This window comes from Eupeodes corollae, chromosome 1, assembly GCF_945859685.1.
Source record: "Eupeodes corollae chromosome 1, idEupCoro1.1, whole genome shotgun sequence".
Taxonomy (NCBI): Eukaryota; Metazoa; Arthropoda; class Insecta; order Diptera; family Syrphidae; genus Eupeodes; species Eupeodes corollae.
The window spans coordinates 295641545-295654945 of NC_079147.1; the positions used below are offsets into that span (position 1 = coordinate 295641545).

Below are 13401 nucleotides of genomic sequence, written 5' to 3' on the forward strand. Positions count from 1 at the left end.
AGGTCTGATCAAACAGAACACCTTTTGGCGGGACGGCCAAAATGCACCGCTGACCTATGCGTTTTGATAAGTCAAACATAATGCTGTTAACTTTCAAGGTTCTATTTACACGGTTTCAAAAGTCAAGGAAAGTTTTTTTTATCTTTGCTAATGTAATTTACTGCGACAAAAAATAACTCAGCATTCGAATTTAAAAAAAAAATTCTTTTTTATCTTTTTAAATTACAGCTTATACATTTGTCGTGAATAGTGAGCAGCGTTCTAGTAACATAAACTTTGTTTTTTGTCTGTTTTGACGTTTGACAATTGCCATCGTTCAGCATCTTCAATTTGACAGTCGCGTTCACCCGATACAGTTTATGAATATTTCAGTGTATTAATATGTCTCGTTGTCATTCTAGGGGAGGAACTGATCCAACCCCTCATGAACTTGCAATCCTGACTCGTAAACGCTTACACGGGCCTCTGTCTCTCCCCAGAATTAGTATGTTGTCTGTCCCTTATAATAGGAAATCTACAAATCTACAAGAAGGACCACATAGTGTCTAAATATCAAAACATTTCTTACCTCTGGCCTGATCCATTTCTGTTTGAACAACAACGTATAATAACATAGAAAACGAGAAAAGCGGCGGAAATATTGTTTCACGGCCTGTCGGACCGCGTTCTATTTGACCAGGTCTGTAATGTGTCTACATCTGCAATTGTGCAAAAATGATGCTATAATAAAGATGAACATGTTCGACTTTGCTATGATCTTTTATGTGCTTCTCATATTTCCTATAATCTAGATATGGATTTCTTCTGCATTTTATCTATTTAACGGATATTAATATTTTATTTGGCATCCCTTTTTATCAAATGGATGTCAATTTAACTGTCTTGCAAGGGGTCTTGGGTTCAATCCCTGCCTGTGTCATCTAGCTTTTTGCGAGGAATTGACAAATCCTCCAAGAGTGATTCTTGTCATGAAAAGTGCTTTTTCAAATTAGCCGTTCGGATTCGGAATATAAACTGTAGATCCCTTCCATCTCTGACAACATTACTCACACACAGAAATGGTTGAGAGTAGTAAGTAATTAGGCCCTGGTTCTTCATGGACTATTGCGCCACCTAATTTATTTTATTTTATGTAAATATAAATCCATAATTATGGCAAATTTACATTTACATGCATTTTTAATATTAAATAAAAGCAGAGTAGGGTAGATGTATGACGAAAAACTAAATATCCAAAGAGTCACTTCCTATAATCTGCTTTTATGAAGATCTCTGCATTTCAAGTTCACAGTTGACAGAACGCTTGTGACAAGAATTTAAAGTCGTATTTATAAATGCTTTACAAAGGCTGATTAAGGTAACAAGAAGTCCAAATACCAAAAATGTATTTGTTTGAATAGAGAGATTTTAAACCACAGAGAGTTTTAGAGGTTTGTTACGGGTATAAATAAAAAGTAAATTAAATGATACAAACCTATTGTTCCTATAATCGATCGGGAAATATTTGTAAATTAAGAGTTATTTCATCCAAATAACTTTCGGAGCAAAAGAACATAAGTCTGAAAGTATTGTATTGTTTTTTTATTTTTATTGTTTTGCTAAAACCATTTTATTAAAAAAAAAAAAAACATGAACACATCTAAATAATGACAGATTGTGGAGTAAACAAAACAAACATATTTTAATATTTTTGCAAATGTCAAAGTTACAACATTGAATTTATATTTTCTTTTTTCATTAATTTTGTTTTCATAACTCGCCGTGGTTTATTTGCGTTAAAGTTCAAGTTCGTTGCAACTATTTTGGATATTAACACCGAATAATATTAAAAATTTATTCTACCAGATACAAAAATTATTGTTTGACTGAATTCTTAAACATTTCAAAATCTTCTTCCTCCGAAAACATTATAAATTAATTTACTTTTTATGATATCTATAAATACATTTCATTTCACAGTTTATCAATTTTAAAACACTTTGTCACATTTGTGAAAAATGACATATGTCATACAGATTAAGTACGATACTAAAAAGATAAAGTAGCCATTTGGTGATTTTAACTTTAGTAAAATATTTTTTTTAAAATTATCAAAATCTTTTTTTTAACCTAGTATCATACTTAAAATGATTTAACATCGTACTAAATCGTCTAAAATTTTGCGCCATTAATTTAAAATTTGCTCCGTTTGAAAATAGACAGTGAAAGAACTTCCTTATAAATTCACTTCAGATCAGTTCCGAGAACCGAAATTCATTCATTTGAACTCATAAGAACAATTCACAATGATAACTGAGACAACAACAAACAAAACACCCACCAAAACCAAATTGACATTTCATTTTCCATTTTGGTTTGCTTTAGAATTTTTGACATTTCGTTTTCGTTGCTTCAAGTCCGCTCGTCGCGCCGTGAACATGTTTTTTCTCTTGTGCAAATTTTCCAATTAAACAATTTATTAAAAAATATTTCCATTGACAAATTAAACAATCATTTAAATGAAAAAACGTGCAGAACTTCCAACAAATTGATTTAGTTTTGTTTTTTATTTTATTCCTTATCAAAAACTGTGACTGCAAAGTAAAACGCATTTACATTTCTTCTTCATAAAAAAAAAGAAAAATTGCCAAGACGAAGACGATAGACGAGAAAACTCTTCTTCTGAAACTAATTCCCTCTCCACGTGGTTGTTTTGCATAAAAAAAGAAAAAAAGGCCAAATCCGTGTTTAAAAATAGACTTAAAAAGAGAAATAAGAAGAAAAAAACGCAAAATTGTTTTATTTCCGTTTAAAATAAATAAAATTGAACTTGAAAAGAAATAAATTAAAAGAAGAAACTTAACAAAAATGCAGTCAACAAGCAATAATCCCAATAAAACATCAGACATGAAGTATATTTTGGTTACTGGTGGGGTGATCAGTGGAGTTGGCAAAGGTGTGATAGCCAGTTCGTTTGGAACGTTGTTAAAATCATGCGGTCTCGATGTGACATCGATTAAAATTGATCCATATATCAATATCGATGCTGGAACATTTTCTCCCTATGAACATGGTAAGAAGGCATGATATACCACGAGATTCCCGGCTAAAGTGTCATTGTCGTAGTCGTCGTTGTTATCGATGAAGAAAGATGACAAAAGCTAGAATCTCTTATTTTGTATATTTTGTTTTTATTTTTATTTATGTTTTGTTTTTGTTGATTAATAATAAACCCAAATCGTTAAATTTTGTAGCCAGTTATTATTTCATGTATAGAAAAGAATGTATCAAAATTTAAGACGCAATTTGATGCAAACTTTAGCCAAGAGTAGGTATGTGGGTAACATTTCTTGTGACAGGAAGAGAGTGGGAGGGCTTTGCACTTTAGATGGCGACGAGATGGCCGGCTCGACGCACAGTGGTCGAAAACTCTTATCTAGGTGGAAAAAAACTATTTTGTAGAATCTATTTAACTCACACTTTTCCTCTACCAATTTCTTGACATACTCGTAATAAGCTAGTGAATTAAATGCATACATATGTTTATCAGTTTTGAAAGAAAATGATTTAGTCGCTTTTTAATTCCAATTTCGTATTAACTGAAAATAAAATGCAGAACCTAGCTTAATTTAAAGCCAACTTAGAGCCCGAAAATTAAGCATTTGGAATATTTTTTTTAAGAGATATTACGAAATGAACTGAGATTTCAGGAAGTTTTTATACATATGAGTGACTTATGCCAGAGTTCTTGTGTACGATCCTTGTCTTCTGAGTCATCTAAAGTTTTTATTTAACGAGTATTGACTCTTGCGGGGAATTGACAAATCATTTAAGAGTATTTTTTTTCATGAAAAGGTTCTTTCTCAAATTAGCAGTTCGGACTGTAAGTCCCATTCATCCCTAACAACATTGCTGGACAATGAAATGGTTGAGAGTTTTAAGTCACTAGGCCCTAGCTCTCATTGGACTTGTGCGCCACCTAATTTATTTGTATTTGTATTGCTCCAGAAAAGCCCTTATAGTCATAGTTTTTTTTCTTGTTTTAAGTTTCATAAGGAACTAATTTATCGGTTTGAATAAGTTTTGTTTCTAAACAATCTTAAATATTGTCTAAATAATATTTAATTATAAAAATTTCGTAATTTTATTTTTGTATTGTTGAAAAATATTAATTTTTAAGTTATTGTAATCGGTCCGATTTGTCGAATTTAAAATTTTTACATTTCTCGACGTTTGAACGTCCCTAAAGTCGAAATAAAAGATTTTAAAAGAGATGTCGTTCGTACGTTTGCGAAGTTTTTTCGTATTCCATAGCTCAGGAACCAGTAAAGATATCGACTTCAACCTAATGTTCTTATATAGATAATAATGCAAAAAGATGCAGAAAGGGCTCTTAACAAAATTGAGTTGCTATTTTTTTTTTTTTTACTATAGCAATGGCATGGTTCAATAAAAGACTTTGTAATTTAAGTAACAAAAAAAACAAAGCTTATAAGCTTCTCCAAATGTTACCTAATAACTCTTTGACTAAAGACAAGTATATTCGTCTTGAAAGGGAATTCAATATTCTTAAAAAAAAAAACAGTGGAATTCCAAAAAATATGCAGTATAAAGGTTCTTCCTATTCTTTGAATCAAACTATGCAAGTACCATTGATCACCAACTATCTGTTTATGACAATAACAATCCGGTTACCGCGATCAATGTTTTAAGATTAGTTATTAGCAAGTCTGAAGTTGAAGAAGCACTTTTAAATGTGAATAATGACAATCGTCCGGGTCCAGATGGAGTGGCTCCAATAGTCTTAAAAATGTGTGCTGCAGTACTCTCTGAACCTCTTTCTTATGTTTTTAATCTCTCTCTTTCTAAAGGTGAATATCTTTCTGAATGGAAAAAATCTTTCATAATTCCTATTCATAAAGCAGGACCCAAACAGGAAATATCTAACTACCGTCCAATCTGCAAACTGTCCACCATTCCAAAACTTTTTGAAAAACTTGTGTGTGATAAGTTTTCATTTTTTCTTAAGGAAGTAATATCGCCTTTCCAGCATGGCTTTGTATCGGGCAGGTGGACAACTACTAACCTTTCTATTTTCTCAAACTATTTTCTCAATAAAATTGAGGCAGGGTATCAGGTTGACGTCATCTATACTAACTTTGCAAAGGCCTGTGATAGAGTCAGCCATACTATTCTACTGAACAAACTATCAAACATTGGTTTTCATTCAAATATTTTGCATTGGTTGAAATCTTATCTTATAGGACGCATTGAATTTGTTTCCATTGGTAATGTTCTCTCTAATCCTGTACATGTGTCATCAGGAGTCCCTCAAGGTAGTCACCTGGGACCCTTACTCTTTCTTATTTTTATTAATGACATGCCAGATATTTTTCATAATTCTCTTAGACTTTTATTTGCTGACGATCTTAAGTTTTATAGATGCATACAACAAACTAATGATTGCCTCCGCTTGCAAGAAGACCTTAACAAGCTTATTGAATGGTGCAAGAAAATTCAATTATCTTTAAACGTTTCAAAATGTCAATGTTTTTCATTCTATCGTTCTTACTGTCCTACTTTCTTTGAATATAAAATTGGCAGTAGTGTTCTTGAAAGAGTCAATGAAGATCTTGGTGTTGTTTTTGACCTCAAACTCAATTTTATCAAACATGTTGAATATATTGCTGCCAAAGCTAACTCCATGCTTGGTTTTATTAAAATAAATTCAACAGACTTTTCAGACCCTTATACTATTAAATCTCTTTTTGTGCATACGTAAGATCTATTTTAGAATATTGTTGTGTTGTTTGGAGCCCATCCTATAGAATTCATTCATTAAGAATTGAAAGAGTGCAAAAGAATTTCAATAAGTTTGTTGTATGGAAACTTGGATGGAATATTGAAACTCCTTCATATGCTACGAGATGCAAACTTATCGGTTTAGAGTCACTTGAAACTCGAAGTAAAATCTCCTCTGTTTTATTTATTCGTAATATTCTGTCGCATCATATCAACTGCCCATACCTTCTATCTTTAATTGAGTTAAATATTCCTTCTTGTCAACTCAGAGATTATGATCTATTCCACGTAAGTTACCATAGGGTTAATTACGCAGTTAATGAACCTATAACTCGCTGTGTTAGGGAAACCAATTCTGTCTCTAATGTAATAGACTTTGATTTCCATTTTAATAGAGTCACCTTAAAAAATAAACTTGTGTTCCATTTCCTAAATATTTATTCAAATGTATTTATTTATTTATTATTTATTTATTTTTTGCTTTGTTTAAATATTAATTTAATTTTAATTTTAAGTAGTCTGTAAGATGATTAGTGTAATCTCTGTTTGATGAATAAATTAAACTAAACTAAAAAAAAAGTTAAAAATTTTGCCTAACCCAGAATATCTCACGAACCAATAACCCTTTTGACTTGAATTAAATTTTTAATTATATACTGTAACGTGATACCAAAGCAGTATATTTTTGGGAAAAATCCAATTAAAGTTTTTTATATAAATCAAAAAAAAAATTACCAAAAAATAATTGTCACCTCAACTTTTTAACGAACAAAAAATGATTTTGTCTCCAAAATAATTTCGTGCGACGAAGAACAACGTTTTTGACATCTGGTTGGTTTTAATATTATTAAAGATGCATATTTTACTAACCCGATTTTATAGAAAAACTTTAAGTCAAAAATGTTTGTTGTGAACAAAAAGAACTTAATTTTACGCGACCAGTGTTATTCCCATGACTTCCACTTCATACCAAGCATGCGGCCGGCATTTCGATTACTTTTAGATAAAAGTCTTATATCCGTTAAAGTAAACTTTTTTCAAATGATAAGAAAGCACATGATGCTTAAAAAGTAGCAGCTTAGCGATAAGAAGCCTATGTGCAAATATATTTTATTCTTTTGATAAACTTGAAAATTTTCGGGAGCTATTTGCTTTCACATTATTTACTTAATCCTATTTTATTTATTTTTCTCTCAATTTCTAGGTGAAGTGTATGTTCTTGATGATGGCGGCGAGGTGGACTTGGATTTGGGAAATTACGAGCGTTTCCTCGATATAACTTTACACAGAGACAATAATATAACCACAGGAAAAATCTATAAACTTGTTATAGAAAAAGAACGAAGTGGTGAATATTTAGGGAAAACAGTTCAAGGTAAATTGTCCCTCTTTCATTAAACGTCTTCTTTTTAAAGGTCTTATTCTTTCCTTTTTTCATTACAGTTGTTCCCCACATAACTGACGCCATTCAAGAATGGGTCGAACGTGTTGCTCACACTCCAGTACGTGGTTCAAGTCAACCACAAGTCTGCATTGTCGAGTTGGGTGGCACAATTGGTGACATTGAGGGAATGCCCTTCGTCGAGGCATTTAGACAATTTCAATTCCGTGTGAAACGTGAGAATTTCTGTTGTGCCCATGTGTCTTTAGTTCCTTCGCCAAGGGCTACTGGTGAGCCTAAAACAAAGCCGACACAAAGTTCGGTTAGGGAATTGCGAGGACTTGGATTGAGTCCAGATTTTATTGTCTGCCGGTCAGAGAAACCAATTGGATCTGAGGTCAAGGAGAAGATAAGTAATTTCTGTCATGTAGCTCCAGGACAGGTTATATGCATTCATGATTTGAATTCGATTTATCATGTGCCATTACTGATGGAGCAGAATGGAGTTGTTGAGTTCTTAAAGGAGAGATTGAAGTTGAACATCAATCCTAGTAAACGAGAAAAGTAAGTTTGTTCTTATGATTTTTGGAAGAAGAAATGTCTTAAGTTTTTTTTTCTTTTTGAAGATGTCTCCAACAATGGAAAGATTTGGCACGTCGTAGTGAAAATCTCCACAAAGATGTCACTATCGCTGTGGTTGGTAAATACACCCGATTGGAGGATTCCTATGCTTCCGTATCGAAATCCCTTCAACATGCTTCGTTGGCAGCTGGTTTTCGTTTAAACCTTCGTTTTATCGAAGCGTGCCATTTGGAGGAACAAACCCGAGAACAGACACCGGCTCTGTACCATGAGGCATGGCAGACACTATGCAGCAGCCAGGGAGTGGTGGTTCCAGGAGGCTTTGGTAGCCGTGGTATGGAGGGCAAGATGACAGCCTGCAAATGGTGTAGAGAGAACAAAATTCCGTTCCTGGGCATTTGTCTGGGTCTTCAGGCAGCAGTCATTGAATTTTCGCGCAACATGTTGGGCCTGAAAGATGCAAATACCACAGAAATCAATCCAGACACTTCGAATCCAGTTGTCATCGATATGCCAGAGCATAACACAGGTCAGATGGGAGGAACCATGCGGCTGGGAAAACGCATGACCGTATTTAAACAAGGAGATAGCATTATCAAGCGACTGTATGGCAACCCACAGACCATCGAGGAACGTCATCGTCACCGGTACGAAGTGAATCCAAAATTCGTACCCGAGTTGGAGAAGGCCGGTATGAGCTTCGTGGGTATGGATACGGAAAAGGAGCGAATGGAAATCATGGAACTGAAAGGACACCCCTACTATATTGCCACACAATACCATCCGGAATATCTCTCAAGACCTCTGAAGCCAAGTCCACCATTCTTGGGTCTGATACTAGCGTCTGTAGGAAAATTGAAGAACTACATCGATCGAGGTTGTCGACTATCGCCGAGACAAATGTCCGACGCAAGTTCGGATGAAGACGAAGTCAGTATGCTCAAGGCAATGGGAATAAATGGCGAAGTGAAAGAGACAAATAGGCTAACAGTAAAGCCATTCAAAATGACAAATGGCTACGAAAATGGTACAACAGAAAACTTGAACAAAAGTTCTTCCGATTAGAAAACAAAACTAAATCATAATCTTGATCGTTAGGAAATCAATATAACAATCCAAATGGTTGCATGTCATTTACATAACAGAAAAAAAGTGCCAATTTTATTTCTTTTTCATCTAATTCTAATTTTGTTTACAGTTTTTTTTAGTTGTTATGTAAAAATATTCTATAGTTAGTTACGTATTATAAAAATGATAGCAATATTTTGAATTTATTTCTACACAACATGCAACCATTTTAACCTGAATGAAAAATTCGGATAAAAATTGTAAAAGTGTCTCTTAAAAAAAAAGTATGTTTTAATTTAGTAATTTTAGTTTAGTTTTAAGACAAAAAAGAAAACAACAAAGATCGCAAATTATAAAATCATTGAATTATATATTTTTTTCTTCAATTCTATTTAATTTTGTTTAAATGTGTTCAAAATAGTTAAAAGATAAAATAATGTAATTTCTGTAAATGAAACTACTATTTAGGCTCGAATGAGAAAATTTGTTATTACAATTTAAAATATTTAAAAACAAAATAATGTAAAGATTTATTAAGGAAATGTGTGTGCGAAAACACATTTATATTCAGTGAGGAGATTTGTATTTTGTAATCCGAATTTTAAGTTAAGAAATAAAAATTATAATAAAGCTAAAAATATTTCAGCATATAAAGCTTTTATTTTTCATTTCAGTCACTTTTTGTTAAAGTTACTGTTTTTCTTTCAAAAACTTTTTAAAGTGGCTATGCTTTATTAAAACAGTTTTCTCAAGGCCGATACAAGTTGTATAATTCATTGGAAACATGAAAGATATTTTTGTCTGCTTCCTTCGAAATATTTTTTTTCTCAATTCCAGCTTATTTTTGTGAAAATTGAAAGCAGCCAATTCTCAACTAAGATCTTCAGAGGATTTGCCTTAGGCAACAACTTATTTCCTTGTGACCAACCTCCCAACTAATAACGCTTTAATTTTGGTCCAAGCCAACGTTAAATATGTAACTCAAGTAGTCGCAGCATAATTATGAATGCTACTGAAAAGGTATCAAAGTCAAATCAACTGAATTCAGGACAGAAATCACCTGGATGATAATATTACGAGACTCAAAGCACAAAACCGGTACCAAAAAAAATAATTGCTATGATATATTCTGATTCTGCATTATGAGAATGGGTTTTAAGCAGCAAATGAAGGAGATAGCTGACATAGTGGAAATCTTCAAAAGACTAAAGCCATACTGAAAATAGGCGAAGTTCATAGTTTCCCATCGATTTTAGACCATCATCCCATGAGGTACTTCTTAATCTTATTCGTCTTACGTATTGTTTTATTACAACTATGTAAAAGTGGACGTTCAAATGGAGTAAATCCTTCGGAGTTTTCTTCGTTCTTCACTATTTTAGTAAAAACCGTTTGACTTAAAAATCAACTATAGCCTTCATAGCCTTGTGGTTTGTTAGTCGTTTGGATTGAACGGCAATCAATCAGAGTGATTGTATCGTACATTTGAGAAGATTTCTATTTCGAAGTTGGTATGACTTTAGAATCGCTTTGCATCCAAAGTCACTCCAAGATATTTGGCAGTAATCGATTAAGGAAAAGTAATGTTTATAGAAGTTAGAACTTGTGGGCCTATTCTGCTATGAATTTTCTTTTATAAGCATTAAAAGATTTTCACCATAAAAGATCTTTTAATAATTGGTATTCAGATTTTCGACCTTCTATAAAATTCTGTTATGAAACATTGAAAACAAAATTTGTTAGCAAACAAAACTAAAATCTTGTTGTTTCCGTCGAGCCAAAACCGAAATGGCAACGAACGACCACTAGCCATACAAAATGCGGTAACTATAAAATTACTTACTTTATTGGGATGGTTAAAATGGTTCGGAATTCTTTTTAACTTCCCATAGGAAGTTATTGTAATAGGTCCGATTTGTCAAATTGAAAATTTTGACATTTCTCGACGTTTCAAGGTCCCTAAAGTCGAAATAAAAGATTTTTAGAAAGATGTCTGTGCGTGCGTGTGTACGTACGTCCGTACGTCCTTACGTCCGTACGTTCGCGACGTTTTTTTCGTCGTCCATAGCTCAAGAACCAGAAGAGATATCGACTTCAAATAAATTTTGTTATACAGATAATAAGGCAGAAAAATGCAGAAAGGGCTCTCAAGAAAATTGTGTGGGTGGTTTTTTTACCATAGCAGTTTGAAAAAAATTTGAAAATTTTGGTTAACCCTAAATATCTTACGAACCAAAAACGCTAGAGACTTGAATTAAATTTTATATAATATATTGTGACGTGATACCAAACAGGTATATTTTTTGAAAAAATCAATATAACGGTTTTTTTTTTAAATCAATAAAACGGAAAAAAAAAATTTGTCACCTCCAAAATTTTACGACTGAAATATGATTTCATCACTAAAACAATTTTGTGCAACGAAGAATAATGTTTTTGACATCTGATACAGTTTTGAGAAAAATCTAATTGACAGTTTTTTTTATAAAAAATAAAAATCTAAAAAAAAACATTACTCAAAGTTCGTAAAAATTGAATATCGATTCAAATATCTTTTCAAACACTTGAAATTTAGGCTTCAAGCTTATTTTATCTTATAAGAAATGTTGTTTTCAACATTTTGAAAAATGTTGAGAAAAATCGAATTGACAGTTTTTTTACAAAAAATAAAAACCTAAAAAAAAATGTATAAAAGTTGGTAAAAATTGATTTTCGACTCGAATATCTTTTCAAAACTTTGAGATATTGGCTTTAATTTACTTTTATCTTTCAAAAAATCTTGTTGTCAACATACAATTAAAGTTTGAAAAAAATGGAATTGACAGTTTTTTTTACAAAAAATAAAAACCTAAAAAAAAATTTATAAAAGTTGGTAAAAATTGATTTTCGACTCAAATATCATTTCAAAACTTTAAGATATTGGCTTTAATTTACTTTTATCTTTCAAAAAATCTTGTTGTCAACATTCAGTTAAAGTTTGAAAAAAATCGAATTGACAATTTAAAAAAAAAAATAAAACTCTAAAAAAAAACAATACTAAAACTTCGTAAAAATTTACTTTCGGCTCAAATAGCTTTTCAAAACTTAAAAATATTGGCTTGAAACTTATTTTATTTCCCAGAAAATATTGTTTTCGATATTCAGTAATTTTTTATATAAAAATCCAACAGTCCGTTTTTTCATAAAAAATAAAATCTACAAAAAATAGTACGAACATTTGGTAAAAATTGATACGAGTACATATGGACAAACTTTTAAGCAAGACAAATCGACAGACGGTATGGGAAGTTATCAGTGTGGGTCGCATCCCAGCCTCTTTTTATTTATTTATTATCGTTTTTCAAGTTACAATACTTAATGGAGACTACATTAAAATCAAACATTAAAATTTTGTAAATATCTTCTGACCATTTTCAATCCTTAAAATAATTGATAGCGTAAAGGGATTTCATATTATACAACAATATCCAAGTAAAGGTCTTACAAGGGATGCAAAAAGAGTTTTTTAAAGTATATAAGGATCTTCGAATGACTTAGAAGTTCTTGAAATAAATCCCAACATGGTGTTAGCTTTTGAATTAACATAATCAATTTGGAGAGAAAAAAATCATATTCGAGTCAAAAACCACACCAAGATCCTTTGGATTTATTAACCTCATTAAGAAGTGGTTCTCAATTTTGTAATCAAAACATATCGGATCCTTTATTTTTAAAAATTTAAAAATTTAAAATTTAAACCATTTATGAAACACCACTTGGTAATATTATCAATATCCAATCGAATTTAACTAGCATCTGATGAAGCACTTACAGAACTAAAAATCTTGAGATCATCAGCATATCGGTAAATCATTTATAAATAAAATTAAAAGGAGTGGACCAAGATGACTACCTTGTGGTACACCCAAAAAAAAATGTATTTCATTGGAAAGAACATCACCAATTTTAACATATTATCTTCGTCCAATAGCTTCTGATCCATTTTAGGAGATTCAAGTGGAAGTCAAGCAATTCAAGTTTTTTCAAGAGAACATTATGTTGTACCCGATCAAACGCCTTGTAAAAATCGGTGTGGATTACTTCCACTTAAGTACGATGTTCTAAACCACCAAGACAGTAATTTGTAAAAATTGCTAAATTTGTTGCAGTAGACCTATCACTCATAAAGCCATGCTGATGCAGGGAAATATGGTTTTCAACTAAACTATTGCTTTAAATAATTTGGGGATTAGCTGAAGCTAAGCAATGGGTCTATAATTTTCCACAGATGCTTTAGATCCAGATTTATGCAAAGGACTTATCAGAGAATGTTTCCATGTATCTAAAAATACTCCTTGTTTCAAGAACAAATTCAAAATAAAGTAAAGTGGGGTTTTAAGGTTATATTTAGGCGACGATAAAGCATTTAATACATCAACTGTCGATAAAGTAAGATCACCAACATTTATGTAAGAATTGAAACTAAGTGTTTCATTATAATCTAAACGCAGAACAAAAAATTTCGATTGGAAAAATAGAGCAAATTTATTACGAATATCTTCTAAATTTTCAGAAAAATACCATTTTGAGAAATACTGGAAGGAATTCCA

The 13401-nt window shown here is 31.8% G+C and overlaps 1 protein-coding gene across 1 annotated transcript; it reads left to right on the forward strand.

Moving 5' to 3' along the window:
• The first annotated feature begins 2380 nt into the window (after nucleotides 1-2380).
• LOC129940850 (CTP synthase) lies at nucleotides 2381-9466 on the forward strand. The gene is made up of 4 exons (XM_056049353.1): nucleotides 2381-3052; nucleotides 6986-7156; nucleotides 7225-7726; nucleotides 7789-9466. Exons 1-4 carry the CDS (start codon nucleotides 2848-2850, stop codon nucleotides 8807-8809), a joined length of 1899 nt encoding a protein of 632 aa, XP_055905328.1. The 5' UTR covers nucleotides 2381-2847; the 3' UTR covers nucleotides 8810-9466.
• The last annotated feature ends 3935 nt before the right edge of the window (nucleotides 9467-13401 follow it).

Bases quoted from the DNA above. Each gene is read 5' to 3' on its own strand.
- LOC129940850 (XM_056049353.1), top strand. From the start codon at position 2,848: ATGCAGTCAACAAGCAATAATCCCAATAAAACATCAGACATGAAGTAT. The intron at 3,053-6,985 runs GTAAGAAGGCAT...CTCAATTTCTAG, and splicing joins ATTTTCTCCCTATGAACATG to GTGAAGTGTATGTTCTTGAT. The intron at 7,157-7,224 runs GTAAATTGTCCC...TTTTCATTACAG, and splicing joins TTTAGGGAAAACAGTTCAAG to TTGTTCCCCACATAACTGAC.